A 20,519-nucleotide genomic window follows, 5' to 3' on the forward strand; every position below is an offset into this window, starting at 1 on the left:
CAGCGGGGGCAGAGGCCCACCACCTCGATCTGTCTGCAAGCTCATTTGCCCTTGTAGAATGCAGACGCTGGGCTAGGTCAGCATTGCTCCAGCTGTGGGATATGGGGCACCTAAAAGGTGCGACGGGGCGGTGAGAAGATTCTTGCTGACATCAGGTCCGGGCCAGCCTGACATCTGTCCTTCATGCCTCCCTCACGTCCCCGCGCCCCCTGTCCCAGCACACAGCAGTCCTTGCTCCTGGTTGTTCATCACACACACTTTCACACTTGCTTCCTGTTTACATGGGCCATATGCCTAGAGGAGTAATGAAGCATTTTTTTTTTCATTTGAAAATAATTTCAAATTTATAAGAATTTGGAGAAACGGGCGCCTGGGTGGCTCAGTCGTTAAGCGTCTGCCTTCGGCTCAGGTCATGATCCCAGGGTCCTGGGATCGAGCCCCTCATCGGGCTCCCTGCTCCTCAGGAAGCCTGCCTCTCCCTCTCCCACTCCCCCTGCTTGTGTTCCCTCTCTCGCTATCTCTCTCTCTGTCAAATAAATAAATAACCTTTAAAAAAAAAAAGAATTTGGAGAAACAAAAATAGTATAAAGAACACCTGTTTACCTTTTACCCGGTTTCATCTTTTAACCTATATTATAGCCCATTTGCTTTCTTATTTATGTTTTCCCTCTCTCTGCCCCGCCCCCCCCCACACTTTTTTTCTGGGTGAGTTGCATCCATCCTGTCGCTTCGCTCCGATATGTGTCAGCACACAGTTGCTGAGAATTAGGCATTGGCTTCCATAACCCCAGGGCAGCTGTCCACTCCAGTGTGGGTTTCTGCTGTCCCTGTCCCAGTTTGTCCTTTGGCTCAATAATCTCCCTTCTGGCGTATTTCCCCCACCAGTCTAGGGTAAGGTAGTGCCTTTAATTGTCGTGTCTCTCTGGCCTTAGTGACTCGGGAACATTTTTCACAGCCTTCTCTTTTACAACAGTGACATTTTTTAAGAATGCAGAACCTCTCCCTCCTTTGTTTTAATAAAATGTTCCCTCTTGGGTATTTTCTTTGTGATTACATGGAGGTTATATGTTCTTGGCTGGACCATGGCATAGGTGGTGTTATATCCTTGTCGGGGTGTCCCACTTGGAGGCACGTGATGTCCCCCTGACCCTCACGGGTGACATGGATATTGGTCACCTGGCTACGGTATTGCCCCATCTCTCCACTGTATAATCGCTTTCTTTTCTTTATAACTAATTCACAGTCCATGGGGAGACACTTAGAGATAATACAGATATGCTGTGCCTCATTACAGTGACCCTGGGAGCCGCCATTCACTGATGATACTTGCCCGATCCTGTCTTTACCAGACTGGTGGCAAAATGTTGATTTTCCAACGTCAGCACTCTCTCCATGTTTAAAAGTCAGCCCTCAGCATTCCACTGTAAGCAAGATGCCTCCCTTCTCCCCATTTGTTTATCAGTTCTTGGCACAGACTCAAGGATTTCAGTTTTTTAGTGGTTTATATTTCATTACTGATTTACTTCATCTGATGCTCAAATTGTCCCAGACTTGGCCATTGGGAACCCCTTTGGGCTGGCTGCTATGGCCTTGTGCTAAGCTCCCGTCATTTCTTTTGAGCAGTCCTTATACTATCTGGCTTGATAAGGTATTCCAGGTTCATTCTGGAATGCATGGGGAATGCCTGTCCCCGGGATGAGCCATTACTCTGACAAACCCTGCTTCCTCTCAGTGGCCAGCGGTATTGGAGGCCAGGAGCTGGGTGCCAGAAGGGCTAATGGCTACCGGGGTACCTTGCTTTTTGGCCCTTTCAATGGACAGATCTAGAAAACAGGTGCATGTACATACACAAAATACACATTTACTCGTGCATGCATATACATACGTACAGACATGCATATCATATACATATTTTAGAAATCGTGAGTGCATACCAATACCTCCAGTATTCATACCAATGCCAATCAGTTCCCAGAGGGTACTTTCTCGCCTTCCCCTATTCCAGATCTGTGTGTCACTTCTTCAGCAAGAGCCTTGGCTCCCAACGATGTCAACAATGTCAACACGTTTGTTTGCTCAGTCCTATAATACATCTTAAAAAGTTTCAGTTTGTTTATTGTTTAACAAACAAGAGTTCAGGATGGTTTGCAATCCGCCCCCATCCCTGCATACTTCACCTGCCTCCCAACCGAGGGTATAGAGTGAAGTATGCTGTTTATAGCTACTTGGATTAGTCTGCCCTTTCTATGTTCTTTATTCCCCATCAGGGTAGGTATGGTGTTCATCTGGGGGAAAAAAAAAAAATGTTGGTCCTTTTTTTTTTTGGTCCAGTTAGGGGTCTTCCTTCCCATTTTTACAGACTTAATTTCTTTTTTTTTTTTAATATATGGATTATTAACAAACTTAAAACCATGCAAAAGGATATATTCAAGAAGTGTCCCTTCTTCCATACTCCGTCCCATTCCCCTTCCTCTGGTAGATAACCAACTTGACTGCTTTCTGGCATTTCCTTCCCCCTTTTGTTTTTGTAAGAAAATGCCAATCTAGAAATGTTTTCTTATTCTCCCTTCTCTCTTACACACAGGGTAGCACACTGTATACGCTCTCTCTTCTCTTCTCAGCTTCTCTGGAAATCACTCCATGTCAGTTTACCATGGTCTTCCTCATTCTGTTTTACAGCTGCACTGTGTGTGTGTGTGTGTGTGTGTGTGTGTGTGTGTGTGTGTGTGTGTGTGTGTGTGTGTGTGTGTGTGTGTGTGTGTGTGTACCAATCACTCCATGTCAGTTCACCATGGTCTTCCTCATTCTGTTTTACAGCTGCACTGTGTGTGTGTGTGTGTGTGTGTGTATGTGTGTGTGTGTGTGTGTGTGTACCAAAGTTTATTCAACCGATCTTTATGCTTGGACAGTTAGGTAGTTTCCAATATTTTGCAATTACAAGTAATACTTCAGTGAATACCCTTGAGTGTGTGCATTTTTATATTGTTAAGGGATGTATCTGCCAAATAAATCCCTACCAGTGGGATTGCTCAATTGAAGGGTATAATAGTGCTTTAAAGTTTCCTTTTTTTTTTTTTTTTTAAGATTTTATTCTTTTAAGTAATCTCTACATTCAGTGTGAGGCTAGAACTTACAACCCCGAGATCACGAGTCGCACCCTCCACTGACTGAGCCAGTCGGGCTCCCCTAAAGTTTCCTTTTAAAATGTATTTAGGGACGCTTGGGTGGCTCAGTCATTAAGCGTCTGCCTTCAGCTCAGGTCATGATCCCAGGGTCCTGGGATCGAGCCCCGCATCGGGCTCCCTGCTCCGCGGGGAGCCTGCTTCTCCCTCTCCCACTCCCCCTGCTTGTGTTCCTTCTCTCGCTGTGTCTCTCTCTGTCAAATAAATAAATAAAATCTTTAAAAAAAATAAAATGTGTTTAAATCAAAAGAAAAAAGTGAGCTCATGATGAGGTAGATAACAAATAGTACAGGCAATACAGAGACATGGCAGATATCCTAGAGGCAGGCAAATGACTGAAGTTGGAGCAAAACTGAGCTGCGTTGTTGCCACAGTCCCTTCAAATTCCAAAATAGAAACCCATATGGGACAGGGGCTCATGTGTATGTTATAGCAGGTTCAGATGGAGCCCCCTGGGAATTCATCATCAGAGCCTGAGTCCTGACCTCAGTGACCATCCGTGGAAATCCACGCATGCAAGCCCACTGTTCTGCTTTCTTTGGTGGCGGCAGCATGGTGCATGTACCCTGGGCGGGGAGCAAGGCTGCGCTGAGACAGGCATGTATCTACAGGGAGCTGTGGGAGTGAGGGCCCAGAAGGTTCTGCAGAACTGTGCCGGATGTTCTGGTCTGGCATAAAGAGGACATTCACTTTGACCTTGAATCTCACCAGGAAAAAAAAAGATCAGATCTCTTTGGCACCCTCTTTTAAAGATGATTGTGGAATCCGTTTTAGAATGGTGAGAATCTGGACAGACCCTCTCCCAAAAAAACTTATTAAACCCCCCCATGCCCACGTGGCATTTTGCATAAAGTTTCAGGGAGTTGACAGACGCTAGGTAAGAATCACTACTTTTAAGAGTTGTTTGGATAAAATTGTTAAAAAGAAGGGGCAGTGGCAACCTGCATTGGCACTGGAAAGGACTGTCGTACGTTCATCTAGAGAATTAATCCCCATAACTGTGCTGGCCGGATGAGGATAGGGAAGGTGGGAACCAGGGTGACAGAACCAAGGTTCAGGAACCTCATTGTGCGTCGAGAGACCCTCGTGGGCCTGGTCCTGCACAAGGAGAGGACCCGGGAGTAGGGCAGGCAGCAGTCCTGGCTTTTGCTGCTCCTTTTCTCATCATATTAATTGTCACTATGTTTCTGGGTTTCTGTTTCCTCATATACAGTATCTAGGACTGAACCAGTGGTTTTTAGCAGTTCTGTGTGAAGCTCCAGAATTCTAGAAAGGAGCTTTAGGGGCTTCTGTGGAGTGCAGGAGGAAACCCGCAGCCAGGGACGTTTGGGAACCCACCCACCCTTTAGCCAGAGCAGCTCTGCTCCTGTCTGTGGTGGTGTGTCGTGGGAAATTGTCATTCAGAATTAATATGCCACTCCTTAACTAAGTTTGGTGAGCACTAGACTGGATTTTCTTTAATGGCTGTGTGCTCCAGAATTCTGAGTGTCCAGGGAGATTAAAAAATTAAAAAGGAATAACCACGTCACAGCAGGTGTATTCTCTAGGCTGAGGTGCTAGGGCTTGGTCCTGTAACCTTGGGGAGTCCTTGAAGCTGAGTTCCTGCCTCATCAGCTGGGCTGGGAGGGAGGGGAGCTCGCAGCAGGGCAGGAGGTGTGTCAGAGGTCCCAGGGTAGAAGCTAGAGGCTGGCATCACAGTCCTGCTGGGTAGTCTTCAGATGTTTTCAATGGCATGCTCCCATCGGTAAACACTAACAATCAAATAAATGTCATTTAAGCATGCAGCTCCCCAATATAGACACATTTATTGTAAATTATACCTACTTGTATTGCTGTGCCAAGGTTAGATACATCACAAAACAAAACGGATTGTTTAAAGATGAGGATAATTAAAAATAAGAGAGGTACTGCCCCGTGAATCATCTGTCCCCAGTGGGGACAGAGTGCCCCCACCGCAGAGAGGTCAGGCTCGTAGGGAGGCAGCTGGACGAGGTTGGTGGGGGTGAAGATGCAGGCGCAGGAACAGTGGTTCTCAGCAGTCTGCACTTCCACCTGCTCTCTGCCGTGGCCATGCTGCTCGGAGTGCTGTTTACTCAGTAGCTCCCTGTGAATTGACTCACTTGGTTTTTTTCCCCTTAAATCTCGCCTTCTCCTAAGCAGTGATATCCACAGAAGAACAGGTTTTCCATGCAGCTAGAATCTTCTAACGCACATTAAGATAAACACAGAACTCTGCAAACAGAACATTTGTCCACATTGCACTTGAAAATCATGGGTCAGCCCCCACCTGTGTGATGGCCCCGTGGGAGGCTCCAGTCCACCCTGGGAGGAAGGGGCTGGTGGTCCGGGCCCGTGTGGATGGGTGGGTGGTGCACTCCTCCGTGCTAGAGGACAGTCGCAGGCGCAGCCGTGCCTAGTGGAGTTCCAGAGGGTGGTGGGCACGCGCTGCCTCCAGTGAGAATGCTGGGCACGCTCAGGGCAGACTGGGTGGGGCCCTGGGCCACCCGCTACATGTCATAGGGGCCGTGCGTCGCTGCCAGCTCTGCCTGCCGCCAAAGCCTCACATGCTGGGCTCCCCCAGTCATCCGTACCCCCATCCCGTTAGTGAGCACTCGCCGCGTACCGGGAGCTGGGCTTGACACTAGAGTTCCAGTGGAGAGCAAGACAGAGAAGGGGGGCTCCTCTTATGAAACCCCATTCTAGTGGCGGAAGGCAGGCAGCAACCATAAATAAAAAATAGGAAGTCCAGGCAGTTGTGAATGCTATAAAGTAAAATTGAGACAAGAGGGGGAGGGACAGATTTATCCAGGAGAATTCCGAATAATGTATGTAGCTACTCCCTCCAGGAGATAGAGCATAACTCCTCGCTCCTTAAGTGTGGGCTGCGCTTAATGACTTACTCCCACAGAGCTTGCAGTGAGGGGAGGAGGGAAAGTAACTTTCTGGTGGAGAAATCTGACCGGCGTTCGCTTGGCCAAGTGGTGCAGACTTGACGTCGGCGGTGGTCGGGCCGTGTTGGTAGTCTGCACCCTTGCTACAGCCGGCATTGAAGGGCACTTCCCCCGTGTGAGCTTCCTTCCAGAAACCTCTACCCCAGTCTAATAATCTGAAAACATCAGACAGACTCAGATTGAGGGACATTCTGCAAAATACCTGACCAGTTCTCGCTCCTCAAACCGTCAGGTCACCAGAGGCAGGGAAGTCAAAAGCTGGCACAGTCAAGGGGTCCTAAGGGGACATGACGACTAGATGTAATGGGGTCCCTGAGATGGGATCCTGGAACAGAAAATGAACTGTAGGGAAAAACTAAGGAACTATGAATGAAATATGGATTTTTGATAATAATTGAAGGAGGTAAAAACCGGTGCAGAAGGAGTTGAGAAGACATCTCTGAGGTGGTAGCATCTGAGCTGGGCCTTGAAGGATGTCACTGAGTCAGGCCAGGGTAGGGGAGACCCGGGGTGAAAACATTCTGGGCAGAGGAAGCAGCCGTGTAAATATCCTGGGGCAGAAATAAGCTTGGGCCTATCAAAGAGCATGGAAGAAGCTCAGCACAGGTGGTGAGGGGTGCTGGGGAGAAGGCCAGGGAGTGAGGTCAGAGGTGGAGAGGAGCGGGGCTGCACAACAGACTGCCTCGACACTGTGGACGGCATGTGGATTTCATCCCCATGTGATGGGAAGGCAGTGGAGAATTCTGAACAGAAGGGCGATGTGAGCTCATTTCCACTTAAAGTCACTTGGTCTGTGCGGAGAACAAACTAGGGGGTAAAGGAGGGCAGAGCCAGCTGGGAGGCCTCTGCACGAGTCCAGGGGCAGATCATGGATGGCGGGGGGCCGTTGGAGTCCCTGAGCCCTCCTATCCCTCCAGATACAAGTGCAGCTTCACACATCAGCATCCTTTCCCCCATATCTGTCTCCTGAAGGTGGGGGAGGTGACCTAAACTCTGGGTTCCAAGAACTAAGTATTTGAAGGTCCACACCTGCACGTCAAAGAACTCTGTGACGGAGACCCCTTATGGCCAGTAGCTAACCATCTCTCTTTCGTCTCTGTTGGTTAATGCCTTCTTTGAAAACTAAAAACGTACGCCATGCTTACGTCGATTCCTACAAGTGGCCCTTAATTGGGAAAAATACAGCGAGGTTCCTAACCTCCCTCTGCCTTCTGGAAGTCATCAGTGGAAAAGGAAAACAAAAGGCTTCAGGCATGTCAAAGCCTTTCCTAGAGTGTAAACAGTTTCAGAATCTTCTCAGTGAATTTGGTTATATTTTATTAACCACATATCATTTTTCTTCCCTCTGCTGCCTCAACTCCTTTGGGAAGGAAGTGTGGTGTCAGTAAAGTAAAATAAGTGCCTTAAAAAAACATCTTGAAATAAATTACTGCAATTTGCACTTTTTATTAAAATCAGGGCCACATTTCTTGGCATTGCCACGATGCCAGGAAAGAGAGGTTGTGGCCTCTGTCTTATTTCTCCCCAGCTTGTTGCTGACGCTCCTGTCACTGCTGGCGAACACTTGCTGGACGCGTGAGGAGCGGGCTACTTGGGCTCTGTCTCTAGGATGACTGTGTCTGTAAATCCAGGGCTGTGAAGCCGTCCGAGCTCATCCCCGTCTCTGTATTTCCTTCTAGAGATAGAGATGGTGATCATGGAGCGCGGCAAGCTCCCAGAGCTGGCGGCCAACACGTCTGTGCAGGAACAGAACACCACGGACGAGGAGAAGAGTGCCGCCGCCACGGGCTTGGAGAGTGCACTGTGGAGCAGGTGCCACCAGTGGGCCCAGTCCTCCTGGTGCTGGGCGGGGTGGGAGTGGGGAGGGGAGCCCACAGGCCAGCCTACCAGTCAGGGTGGGGGTTGCTGCTCTGTCGCTGGGAAGAGGAGATGGGCTGAGCGGTGGGGGGAAAGGGGGTACCTTGGCTGGGGTGTCCAGCACAGGTAACCTGGGGCCTCTTCCAACACCCAGATGGCCTCTTCGGCCTCTCAGCAAAGTTGTCCTGCTTCCTGTGTTTCCTTGCTTCTCCAGCCCCTCTCGAGAGGCCACAGGACAGAGCTGACACTCAGCTCTGGAGTGCTCACCCCTTGGAAAGAGGAAGACTGAGACATGGTGCCACCTCCCCCAAGCCCTTTGGTGGTGGGCCCTGCCCTAAAGGGTGTGGGTCGCCTCACAGCCTTGTACTGGCCACCCCTGGCAGTGCTCTGCTGCTCCCAGGAAGGATCCCCTTGGGGGCCGCATTTGGATCTCCCTGTCTCATTCATTCATTGCCATGCTACCCCGCCGTGCATAGGGCCTGCCCTCCTCACTCAGCCAGCGTGATTTCACGCTGCTGTCCTGCAGCTTTTTGCCTAAGTGTTCACTTCACTGATGGCCTGCTGAAGCTACATCCTCTTAAACCTTTGAGATGCCGCATTTCCTGGAAACTTGCTGCAGCACCAGCCCTTCCAGAATGCGATTGGGTGGAAGGCTGCTTCCAAAGTGTGCAGTGAACTATCAGGAGGACTTTTTCATTTCAGAGTTATTTTCCTTCCCGAGGAGCCCCGCTGCAGAGACCCCTGCCATAACCTAATCCCATGCACAGCAGCAGGGTTCGCTGTCAGCCTACAAAGCATTCACTTCCTGAACCCTCAGGGTGGAGTGGCGGGAATACACACACACCCCATCCTACTTATTAGTCCAGCTTGAAGAGTTGAAGCACGCCCGTTTTTTTCCTCCACCTGTCTGCTTGGCAAATGTTTCAGTTATCTAACAGTCAGGACTCATTTCTATCAGATGCACAAGGGAGCCATTTTTAGTTGGGTTTAAATTAAAAAACACTGGAGTGTGGTGTCAGCTATCAGTTGTTGGAACTTACAGAGACCGTTTTGATTTTGCTTGGCAGCAAAAAACATAACTCCTGAAGCTCTGAAAATTCAGGAAATCATTCTAAACTCAGAAAGGGAGAGGAAAACAACTGTTCATTGCTTGGCACAGCATTAGTGAGGATATGAATAATTGGAAAAACCACAAATGAGTAGTGGTGGGGGTGTATCAGCAAACGGGGGTGCATCTGCTTAATAGAATAGGAGCTGCTGCTTTTAAGTGAATACTGTCAGGATATGTTGGGTTTCTTAGGATCTAATAAATGGAAACTGAGCACATATTTTACATAGTATGGTAATACTGTAGCTTTGCTTAAGGAAGAAAAATATATATATATATATTTTAAAACGTGGAAAGACGAAATGTTATGTTTGAATGTTGGGTTGAGACTTCTTTTTTTTTCCTGATCTATAGTGAAGAGAGGGTTTTTCTTAGAGTCGATTGAAATTGTTTCTTAACTTTTAGTGACTTTAACTGGCATCTTCTACCATGTGGCTTATAATGGAAGCTGATTCTTGTGCCTTGAGTTGGGCTCACATACAAGCTTGTGGCCCCGGGACCCTTGGGCCAGGGCTGTCCTTGGCTCTGAGACCAAATGCCAAGGAGACACTGGCCCAGGTGGAAAGTTGCCTTCTCCTTTGCGAAGGTATTGAATTGTTGGTTGTCTGGAACACTGCCGAGGACTTCTCTCCTCCCCATTCCAGGCCCGGAGCAGGGAGGAGGGCACTCTGGAGGAAGGAGGGGGCAGTGTGTTCTCCTTGACATGAATCGGATCTTGACATTGGTCCACTTGTCTGAAGAAACAGCATAGTACAAAGTGGAACTGTTCTCCTGTTCCTTGTGTATCATGGGCTCTGTCTGCATTCAAGGTTAAATATAGGCCTCCGAAACTGAAAAATGTCTTAAGCATTCTTTTCTTAAAAAAAAAATATAAAAGTAGCACACATGCAGAAAATGTAAAGACATTTTGAAAAAAAGCATAAAGAAGGGAGAAAGGTCTCCATGATGCCAGCATCAAGGTCAGCTGTCACTAACGTTCTGGTTATCTCCTGCTAGTCCTTTCTCAGTGGGAATTGTATTCTGCTTGCCCCTAGTACTTATACCATACCATGCCCATCATTTGTCTTTTTTCTGTCTGATACCAAACCCCAGGCATCTTTTTCACTTTACTATACACTCAGTAAACAAAATGCTAATGGTTTCACGCTATTTCATCTCCTAGAAGATGCTATGTCCACTCAGCCCTCCCTCTGCTCCTGGGCGTTTGGTTATTTGCATTGCTCTCGAATGAAAACACAATCAACATCCCAGGCAGCTGGTTTGCAAGAAAAATTTTCTTCTTCATCCCACTCTTTTTTTAAAGATTTTATTTATTATTTATTTGAGACAGAATGAGAGAGAGAAAGAGTACAAGGGGGGGGAGGGTCAGTGGGAGAAGCAGACTCCCTGCCGAGCAGGGAGCCTGATGCAGGACTCGATCCAGGGACTCCAGGATCATGAGCTGAGCCGAAGGCAGTTGCTTAACCAACTGAGCCACCCAGGCGCCCCTTCTTCATCCCACTCTTAAGTTGAAAGTGTTACTGGGGTGCCTGGGTGGCTCAGCCATTAAGCGTCTGCCTTCGGCTCAGGTCATGATCCCGGGGTCCTGGGATCGAGCCGAACATCGGGCTCTCTGCTTGGCGGGAAGCCTGCTTCTCCCTCTCCCACTACCCCTGCTTGTGTTCCCTCTCGCTGTGTCTCTGTCAAATAAATAAATAAAATCTTAAGAAAGAAAGAAAAAGGAAGGAAGGAAGGAAAGAAGGAAGGAAGGAAGAAAGGAAGAAAGAAAAAGAAGAAGAAAGGAAGGAAGGAAGGAAGGAAGGAAGTGTTACTGCCAGGCACTTACAGAAACCCAGATCCACACCTGGCAAAACTATTCACGCATCTGAAAGGTGCCCCATCTGGGGCCCTGGAGAAACAGCCCAGATGTAAATGTCCCCTTTAAGGAAGGGCTCTTCTTTTAATTTCCCAGCGTCATGTGTTTATTTGAAATGTTACGACAAGAACGTTTGCACTACTTTCTCTTTTGCATTTTTCAGTTTAGTATTTTGAATCACTGGTACGTTCACGGATTTCAAATTTTTTAAAAGTATAAAAGGTGATGCAGTGAACAGTTTCCCCGTTTCTCTGCCACACCTCTTCACTCCCCCTAGACGGTGATGTTGACGGTGGCTGTGCGTCCTTCTAGGGGTCACATGTGCCCTCAGTCACTCCTCGAGGTGCTCTGCTTTCTTGGACTCAGCCTGGCCTGACTTTCTTGGACTCAGCCTGGCCTCCACAGAGGCAGCTGCGGGTGGTCACAGGCTCAGAGCCTCCTGCTGACGGGCCAGACCCGTGCATATTCTATTATCCTTGTGATGAAGAGTCTTTCCAGGCCAGGTCCTTCACCTGGAAGGGCAGCGTTTGGGGTGTGTGGTTTGTGATATTTGCAGCCACTCTCTAAACCTCTCCCACAAAGCACCAGAGGTGAACCCTCACATCGATTCTTACCCATCAGGAAAATCAGTCCAAAAAATTGCAGGACCCGCCAAAGTGGGCTCCGGGAGAAATGCCCTTGGACTGCTCGAAATAGAAATCTGGCCACAGCTCCCACATGCGAGCACCCTTCACACTGTGCACCTGGCCTGGTGCTAAATGCCTGTCCTTTGTCGTTTCATGTTAAACCCCCCTGGGAGCCCTTCCCAGTGGGGAAATGGAGAGGTTTTAGGTAGCTAACCCAAGAGTTTGCAGCTCAGAAGAGGCAGAATCCAAACTGGAACCCAGGCAGTCTGGCTCCAGGGCCCACGTTCTGAAATTGTTTGGACTTGTTGGTGCCTTGTCTGCTATCTTTGCCTTGTCACTCTCCTTGACGTGATGATCTGGTCCATCTGTTCTCTGGCATGGGAGTGCCCTAAGAGCAGGGACTTGGCATCATTTACCCTCAGTGTCTGGAACAGCCGGGCCACGGTTGTTGAGTGACGAAGTGGCCTGTTCCTCAGTTTCCCCTGGAGCTAGCTCGCCATGGGCAGAGCCTGTCCTCCACACCCAGTGCTGGACGGGGCCCTCGTTGGACTCGCCGCACACCGGGGGCAGAGCTGTACAAGGCAAAGGTGGCCAGCACTTCGTGTGTAGGTGGGCGAGGAGAGCTGTCCACCGTGTGTGCCAAGAGGCTCATGTGTGCCCCTCCTCTTTTCCAGACCCTTCCTCGATATGGTGTACCATGCCCTGGACAGCCCAGATGATGACTACCATGCACTGTTTGTGCTCTGCCTCCTCTACGCCATGTCTCATAACAAAGGTAAGCCTCCCCGCCTCGCCTGCCTTCGTGACATCCCTCTCTGTCTCGTGGCACCGAAAAAGAAAGCCGCTTTCCTTGAGGAATGTCCTTTCTGGTTTTGGCAAACTCCTACAAAACTTCTCTTCGGCCTTGTTAGAATTTCTCAGGTGCTTTTGTACATACCAAAGCCACAGGAATTGGTTACTAGGGCAGTATGGGTGGGGTGGGGTGGGAGAGAAGGTGCAAGTGACTGTCTAACCCAGTATGACTATATTCACACTGTGGTTTTTCTTTCGACCCCTGGCTTTTACGACTGGCTTAGTATCCGACCTCTCTTCCTAACGTCAGAACTGAAATCAGTCAAATTGTAATCTTGGTTTTGCTATTTATAATAGCTGACGTTCTTGCTCTGGGTTGAGGGCTAAAATAGACTCTGGGCAGATTGGGTGGAAGCATAGGTTTCCTTTCTGAAGAAAGGTGTGGTTCTCTGGCTTCCCCCGTGGAGGTGGAGTGGTCAGGATCGGAGTCCTGTGGAGCTGACAGACCTGGTTAGGATTCATTCACTCACTTCCTTACCGGGGACTGCCGCTGGTATATGCCCCCCACCTGGCTTGACCCGGGCAGGTTCTGAAACCCCCCACATCAGAAGCTCTCCACAGAAGAAATCGAGAACATTCTTCCTGGCCACTGCCCCGAGCTGGCCTTGGCATAGATGAGACTTTGCAGCAGGTGATGTTTTCGTAGGTTCTTCATAAGCTAATTGGGAGGTAGGTAGAGGTGGGTTTTACTAGACAGCCTATGTCTAGAGACATTTAAAAAGCACTCAACGTAATAAGTGTTTATTCTTAAATCATTAATGCTGATAAATAAGTTGTCCAGTGGCAAAAGGATATATGGGGAAAAAAGCCTCACCTCCCATCCCTGTCCTCCACTCTCTTCTTTGAGGTGGTTCATCTTAGCAGTTTCTTGTGTCTTTTTAAAGATATCCATGCAGGGGCGCCTCGGTGGCACAGTCGGCTAAGTGTCCAACTCTTAGTTTCGGCTCAGGTCATGATCTCAGGGTCATGAGATCGAGCCCCACCTCAGGCTCTGTGCTCAGGTCTGCGTGGGATTCTCCCTCTCTTCTTCTCCCCGCCACCCGCCCCCCATCCTGCTCTTGGACCCTCTCTCTCCAAAATAAATAAATCAATCTTTAAAAAAAAATTAAAGATATCCACACAAACCCAAGTATGAGTATATAGGGTTTTTTTTCTATGACTGTCCCTCACCTAAACATGAATAGAGGTGTCCCAGTTGTCTGTTCCTATCCTGTTTTTTTCACATCATCATGTATCCACACATCGTTTCACGTCCCTAGAGAACTGCCTTGTTCTTTTTGGTTTTTTAAGATTTTATTTATTTTGAGAGAGAGAGCAAGCGGGGAAGCGGGGGCAGAGGGAGAGAGAGAATCTCAAGCAGATGCCGCACTGAGCACAGAGCCCAATGCGGGGCTCGATCTCACGACCCTGAGATCATAACCTGAGCCAAAATCAAGAGTCAGATGCTTAACCAGCTAAGCCGCCCAGGCTCCCCTGCCTTTTCTTTTTAATCCTTTGTCTGTGCATCATTTATTCTGCCATCATCCCCTTATTGAATGGCACTGAAACTCTTTCCAGGCTTTTCCCACTGTGGCTAGGATCCACCGTGATGGCTCTTCTCACATTAAGTCATGGTGCTCACATGCAAGTCTGTAGACCCGGCTTAAGATCTCTAAAAGGAGCCCAGCGGGCTCTGAATCCTGCTGACATTTTCCACCAGTCTTGTTCACCCCCATGGCTTCTGTGATCCCCTCCAGCGCCTGGCTTGGTGCGTGGCACACAGTAGCCCTCGGTTTCTGGGTGGCAACAGAACTCCACAAGACTGACCGACTCCCATCCAAGGATCGCCCACCACTCCCTGGCCCCTGACTTCTGTGCTGTCTGCATCTGAGTTCCTGCTGGATGCATTCTGCATCCTGGAGACTCCTACCCAGGTGTTTCAATACCACCTTGAAACGCTGTGCTCATCCCCCTTCAGTATACCCTGACCTCAGCACACTTTCTGTCATTTCTGGTTCACTTGAAATTGCCAACCAAGGTTGAAACTGCCATGACCTTTAGTTCCTTCCCTCCTTTGATCCCAGCATTTAGTCATCAGGTTTTGTCAGTTCTCCCTCTTCAGCCTGTCTGATCAGCAGAACTTAACTGAGTGTGACTTGGTGCCTAGTCCTAAGCTAGATGCTGGAGGTGAGAACCAGGGGCATGAGAGCAGGGAGATCTGGTCATGGCATTCCAGTGGCTGTTATCACAGCCTCCCAGGGGTCAAACATCTGGCCATCTCATGGTCCATCCTCCATAGCACTGCCAGGTGGTCCTCCATAAGACTGTTGACCATGTCCCTCCCCTGTTCAGAAAGCCTTCGTGCCTTCTTGTAACCCTTAAACCTCACCCTTGTCTGCCTGTCATTTTGAGTATCCAGATGGCACCCACCTTGCCAACTTGATCTGGTTCCTCTGACTTCCCTTCAGAGACCCTTGGCTCTGGGTTTAAACTTCTATCTAGTGATAGAACTCTTTCATAGAGATAAACTTGGGGATGCTGTTGTGGTACTCACTGAACTCTTTAAAAAGTTCTTCTGGTTACAAGCAACAGAAACTACTTCTCATTAACTCAAGTAGAAGGGAAAGTCTATAGGAAGGCCCCTGGGGCAGCTCCCAGGATCCAAGAAGTTGCTCAAAAGCTGAAGGAAGGGCAGGAACAAACCAGCTCGGGGGACTTCCCTCAGGGTAGATCATGATTTGGCCCCAGCAGATCCCCGGCTGAGAGTCTGTCTCTGTTCAGGTTTCAAATTCTTGGGCACGAGATCTGACTGTTCCAGCTTGGTGGTGGTGTGTCTCTCTCTGGAACATGCAGTTATGGCTGGGGGTCAGGGTCACATAGCACAGACTTGGCCCTAGGGGGCTCAGCCCTGTGTCTGGGACTATTCCCGAAGACATGAGCTTCCTTGGAAGCCTGGCAGCCACTGCAGTCAGTGCCAACATGCCTACCTGTTCCTGGCTAGTCTTCTACCTTTTGTATTCATTTGTGTTTCTTCCTGCCATTTTCTCTACCTCTATGTCACCCCCTGTCGAAATTTTGCTTGCCTGTCGGAAGTCACCTACTCCAGGGAGTGTTTTCTAATCCCTTCAGGTAATATTCACTTTGGATTGGTACTGTCTAATGTGGCAGGCACATTTTATACATTACTGAATTTGATTTGCTTAAAATTTTGTTAAGGATTTTTGCATTTATGTCCAAGAGTGTTACTAGTTTAGGGTCTTATAATTCTCTTCTTTTATTTGCTTTCAGAGTTATGCTTGCCTTATGGAATAAATTCAGATGTATTTTCTACTCCTGGATTGTATGGAGGAGTTTTTATAGAACTGGTATTATTTCTTCCTTAACTATTTGGTAGAATTCACCAGTGAATCCATCTGGGCCTAGAGTTTTCTTTGAGGGAGGGTTTTTAACTACTCAGATTCTTCAGTAGATATAGGACTAATGAAGCTTCATCTATTTCTTTTTGTGTGAGCTTTGATAGCTTATGTCTTTCAAGGAATGTGTCATTACATCTAAACTGTCAAATTTATTGGCAAAAATTTATTCATTATATTTCTTTATTATCATTTTAATGTGTGTAGGATCTATAGTGATGTCTCCTTTCTAATTCATGGTATCAATTGTTTAGGTCTTCTTTTGCTTTTTCCTGATCAGTTTGGCTAGAGATTTAACAATTTAATATTTTACTGATACTCAAAGAATTGTCTTTTGGTTTCAATGATTTTTCTGTATTTTTTTTTGTTTTTTATTTTATTTCTGTTCTTTATTTCTTACCTCCAGCTGCTTATTTCAGATTTAAATTAGTCTTCTTTTTGTAGTTTCTTAAGATGGAAGCTGAGATCGATATTTTTTTTTAAAGATAATTTTTTTTAATTAACATATAGTGAAATTAAACTTTTTTGTGTGTAGTTGTATGAATTTTAGCACAGGTCTGGGTTTGGTCAGCACCACCATAATCAGGATACATTATAGTTCCATCAACCAAAACTTCCCTTGTGCTAGAGGTACCTGGGTGGTGCAGTGGGTTAAGTGTCCAACTCTTGGTTTCAGCTCAGGGTCGTGAGATTGAGCCCCGTGTTGGGCTCTGTGCTGAGAGTGGAGGCTGTTTGGGTTTTTCTCTCCTCACCCTCGGCCCCTGCCATGCTCACGCACTCGTGCTCTCTCTCTCTCAAATAAGTAAACAAAATCTTAAAAAAAAAATTCCCTTGCGCTATTATTCCTTTTCAGTCTGTCATACCCTTCCCATAGCACTCATTGATTTTTAAAACTTTTCTTCTTTTGTGATAAGAGTTTAATGCTGTAAATCTAAGCATTGCTTTTGGGTGCATGCATTACATTTTGATATATGTGGTTTTATTTTTATTCAGTTTAAAATATTTTATAATCTCCCTTTGATTTATTCTTGTCCTTTGTATCATCTGTGTAATTTCTAGTTATGTTTCTATTATTGATTTTTCTCCTGGTTTGGGTTTTGGGCTCTGTCCTGGGTCATGGTTAAGTTACTTGGAATCGGTTTGATCCTTTCGAGGCTTTCAAGCTTTGTTGGTGCTGGTCCAGAACAGCCTTTAGTCTCAGGCTCACTTGGCCCCACTACTGAGGCGGTCCCTTTCTGAGGATTATACTTGATGGGCCATGGTTTGCGTGGTCCTTCCATGCTGGCTGCTGGGAACAGGAACTCTTCTCAGCCTGTGTGAGCCTGGGATTGTTCCACCTGCTTCATTCCCAGAGATTATTCCCTTCCCTCCCATGCATGCACAGAGCAGGACTTAGCTGACGCCTCAAAGGACCCCTCTATACCTCTCTCTACAGCCCCTTCCTCTCCAGTCCTCCCTTCCTCTCAGTTCCAGTCACTCTGCCCATCTGAGCTCCAAACTCTGCCATCTCATCTCAGAGACCGTGGCCTTTGTTGGGGGTTTCTCTCTCTCTGCTAAGACCTGGATGCTCTTTCCGGACAGTGAACTGGTGTAATCCCTGAGCCCACTGCCTTCATTTCTTCTCTCGCTGGGTACCCCCCCGTGCTGCTTATTGTCCTGTCCACTGTGTCATAATCACTGTTTGATGTATTTTGCCTAGTTTTCTAATTGCTTGAATCAGGAGGGTAAGTCCAATCCATCTTGGCTGAAAGCCATGGTGCTTGAAAAAGTTTTATTGTGATCTAATCGATTTACAGTAAACTGCACATATTGAAAGTGTACACTTTGATAAGTTTTGGCATTTGTACACACCCATGAAACCATCACCACAATCAAGACAGAGTATGTATCCATCACTCCAAACATTTCCTCCTGCCCCTTTGTCACCCCTCCTCCCTGTCTGCTCTCACCCCTCTCCCCAAGCAACACTGGGCTACTCCTTGTCACTGTAGATTAGTTTGCCCTTTCTAGAATTTTATGTAAATAAAAACATGCAGTATGTACTCTTTTTTGCGGGGGGGGGCATGGCTTTTTTTCAGTGTGCATAATTATTTTGAGATTCATGATGTTCTGTGTATCAGTGGTTCATTTCTTCTTACTGTTGAATAGCAGTCCACTGTGTGAATGTACCACAATTTTGTTTATCCATTCATCTGTTAATGGGCATTTGGCTTATTTCCCATTCTTAAGCATACGCTACTAGAAACATTTATGTACAAGTCTTTTATGGACATATATTTCCTTTTTTCTTGGGTAAATACCAAGGAATATGATGGCTGAATCATCTGATTACTGTAAATTTGTTTGTTTTTAAGAAAAACTCCCAGGGGCGCCTGGGTGGCTCAGTTGGTAGAGCATCTGACTCTTGATCTCAGGTGTTGATCTCAGGGTTAGGAGTTCAAGTTCCGTGTTGGGCGTGGAGCCTATTTTATTTTAAAAAAAGGAAAGAGAGAGAAAGAAAGAGAAGAGAAGAAAGAACTGCCAGATTTTTTTCCAAAGCAGCTATATAATTTATATCCCATCACCAGTCTGTGAATGTTCTGGTGTCTTCACGTCCTTGCCAGTACTTATATGGCCATCTTTTTAATGTTAGCCATTCTAACAGATACGTAGTAGTGTCCTGTTGTGATTTTAATTTGCATTTTCCTAATGACTAATGATACTTTCTGTGTGCCTCATTTGATATTCTGCATGTCTTCTTTGGTTGAGTATTCAAATCCTTTGCCCATTTTTTTCGTGGATGGTTCGTTTTCTTTTTGTTGAGTTTTGAAAATTTTTTTATATTGTCTGGATACAAGTCCTTTATCAGTTGAGTATTGCAAAGATTTCCTCCCAGTCTGTGGCTTGTCTTTTCATTCGCTAACAATGTCCTTTGAAGAGCAGACATTTTTAATTTCCATGGAGTTCCTGTGGCACTTTTTATATCTCTTTTTCTCTCCATGTTTTCTCTCCTGTTCTGGATTGCCCGGTCTCTAAAGGCAGAGACCATGTCTCTCCCGATGCCCCCCGCAGTACCCAATTAGCCCCTGGCACCCGGTCAACACTCAGCCGAAGTGTGCAGACTGGTCATCTCTCAGCCACGTGGCAGTGCCGCTGGACTGCTCTTTCTGGTGGCCTGTGCTCGGGGCCTCGGCCGGGAAGGTGCTGTCTTCAGAGTGAAGATGCCAGGCTCCAGAGGGCCAAAGGGGCATGTGGGTGAATTCTTTGTTGTTACAGTGGCTGGCTTTCCTGGATGCCGGGGAGGGAAGTCCTTGCACACGGCAGCGCTCCCTCATCCAGGGCTGTGCCCCAGAGCACAAGCCTCCCGAGATCCTACAGGGCGAGCCTCCCTTTCTGAGGTCTCCCCACCCCCTCCTTCTTTTCCTCCTCGAGATCTAAGGGGGTTTCTTCTTAAAAGAGTGGAAATGTATAATTGAGGGAGTTTAATTCCTTCTTCCATTTCCTGCTAGTACTCACTCAGCCTTCTAACAGAGATTTTTGGAAGCCTTATTTATTCGATGCCTGGCACTGTGGTTAATATTGAGAACCCAGTGGTGAACCAAACTCATTATTTTCAGGGAGGCGAGTGTGGCTGCCGTGGAGGGAGCAAGGGGAGAGGGGTGGGAGGTGAAGGCAGCATGACAGGCGAGCCGGGTCACATGGTGGGGACCCATGGCGGTGAGGAGCTTTGATTGTGTTCTGACACAGCGGGAGCTCTGAAGGTTGTTCAGGCAGGAAAGCATTGTGCAATCTGCGTGGCTTCCGTGTTTACCTTCTTTTGAAAGTGACTGCTTTGTCTGAAATCGCTTTTGGTTCCAAAAGACTGCGTCGATCATGAAGAATTTGTGCTTGAAGTTACTCAGTTATTCATGTGGGCCCAGCTGCGTGCCAGGCGGTGCGCTCAGCCTGGGGGCTACAAACTCCAGGCCCACTGAGACTGGGATTGCTGTCCAGTCATCAGGCGGGTGGGCGGCGGGCGATGGTGGGCAGGGTGTACTCCAAGAGATGGGAGGGCTGGAGCCAGCAGGCAGGGAGTGGGTGGGCAGTGATCATGAACTGCATCCTACGGGCTGCGTGGGGGATGCTGAAGGTCGGTGCAGCCAGGAGCCCACCTGACTTCTCTGCATTCCTTGGAAAGGGCTCACGACAGTTCAGCCAGAAGACGGGCAGGATGGAGAGATAGGGGCAGGTATGGGCATTGTTGAGGAGGTGAAACTGAAGGGCTTTCTCATCATTCAGTAGGTATGTGCTGTATACTTACTGTGTGTGAGGTGTTGCTATAGGTGCTGGAACAAGTCTGAGGAGCCTCTATCAAGTGAACAAATGAACGAGAAGAAATCCAGTCGTGTGGTGACAAAGAATAAACCTTTGGTGGTGGGATGTAGGGGTGACTAGCCAGGGCAGTCGGGGGCGCTGCCCTGAGGAATGAACATTAGAGCAGAGGCCTGAAGGGTGAGAAGAATTCCACTTTGCCAAGATCTGGGGCAAGAGTGCTCCAGGCACGTGCAGAGGCCATAAGGTGGGAAAGAGCTCACTGGTTTGAGGAGCAGAAAGCAGGCCAAGCAAAGTGAGGCACTGACCCGCTGAGTAGGGCCCAGATCTCAGAGGGCCTTGAAGGCCATGAAAAGGAATTTAGATTTTATTCCAAGTCCAGTGGGAAACCCTAAAGGATTTTGTT

At 47.7% G+C, this 20,519-nt stretch overlaps 1 protein-coding gene across 5 annotated transcripts in view; it reads left to right on the plus strand.

Moving 5' to 3' along the window:
• CLEC16A (C-type lectin domain containing 16A) overlaps positions 1-20,519 on the plus strand; it is a 200,290-nt gene that overhangs the window by 55,186 nt on the left and 124,585 nt on the right. For all 5 annotated transcript variants that reach the window (XM_028117471.2, XM_028117473.2, XM_028117472.2 and 2 more), the window contains 2 exons: positions 7,813-7,945; positions 12,254-12,354. In XM_028117471.2, the coding sequence (XP_027973272.1) occupies positions 7,813-7,945; positions 12,254-12,354 (234 nt within the window). The remainder of the gene's footprint in view (positions 1-7,812; positions 7,946-12,253; positions 12,355-20,519) is intronic.

The sequence above is a fragment of the Eumetopias jubatus genome, unplaced genomic scaffold (assembly GCF_037043125.1).
Source record: "Eumetopias jubatus isolate StellerSeaLion01/CBP00866 unplaced genomic scaffold, mEumJub1_p1.0 scaffold_12, whole genome shotgun sequence".
Lineage (NCBI taxonomy): Eukaryota > Metazoa > Chordata > Mammalia > Carnivora > Otariidae > Eumetopias > Eumetopias jubatus.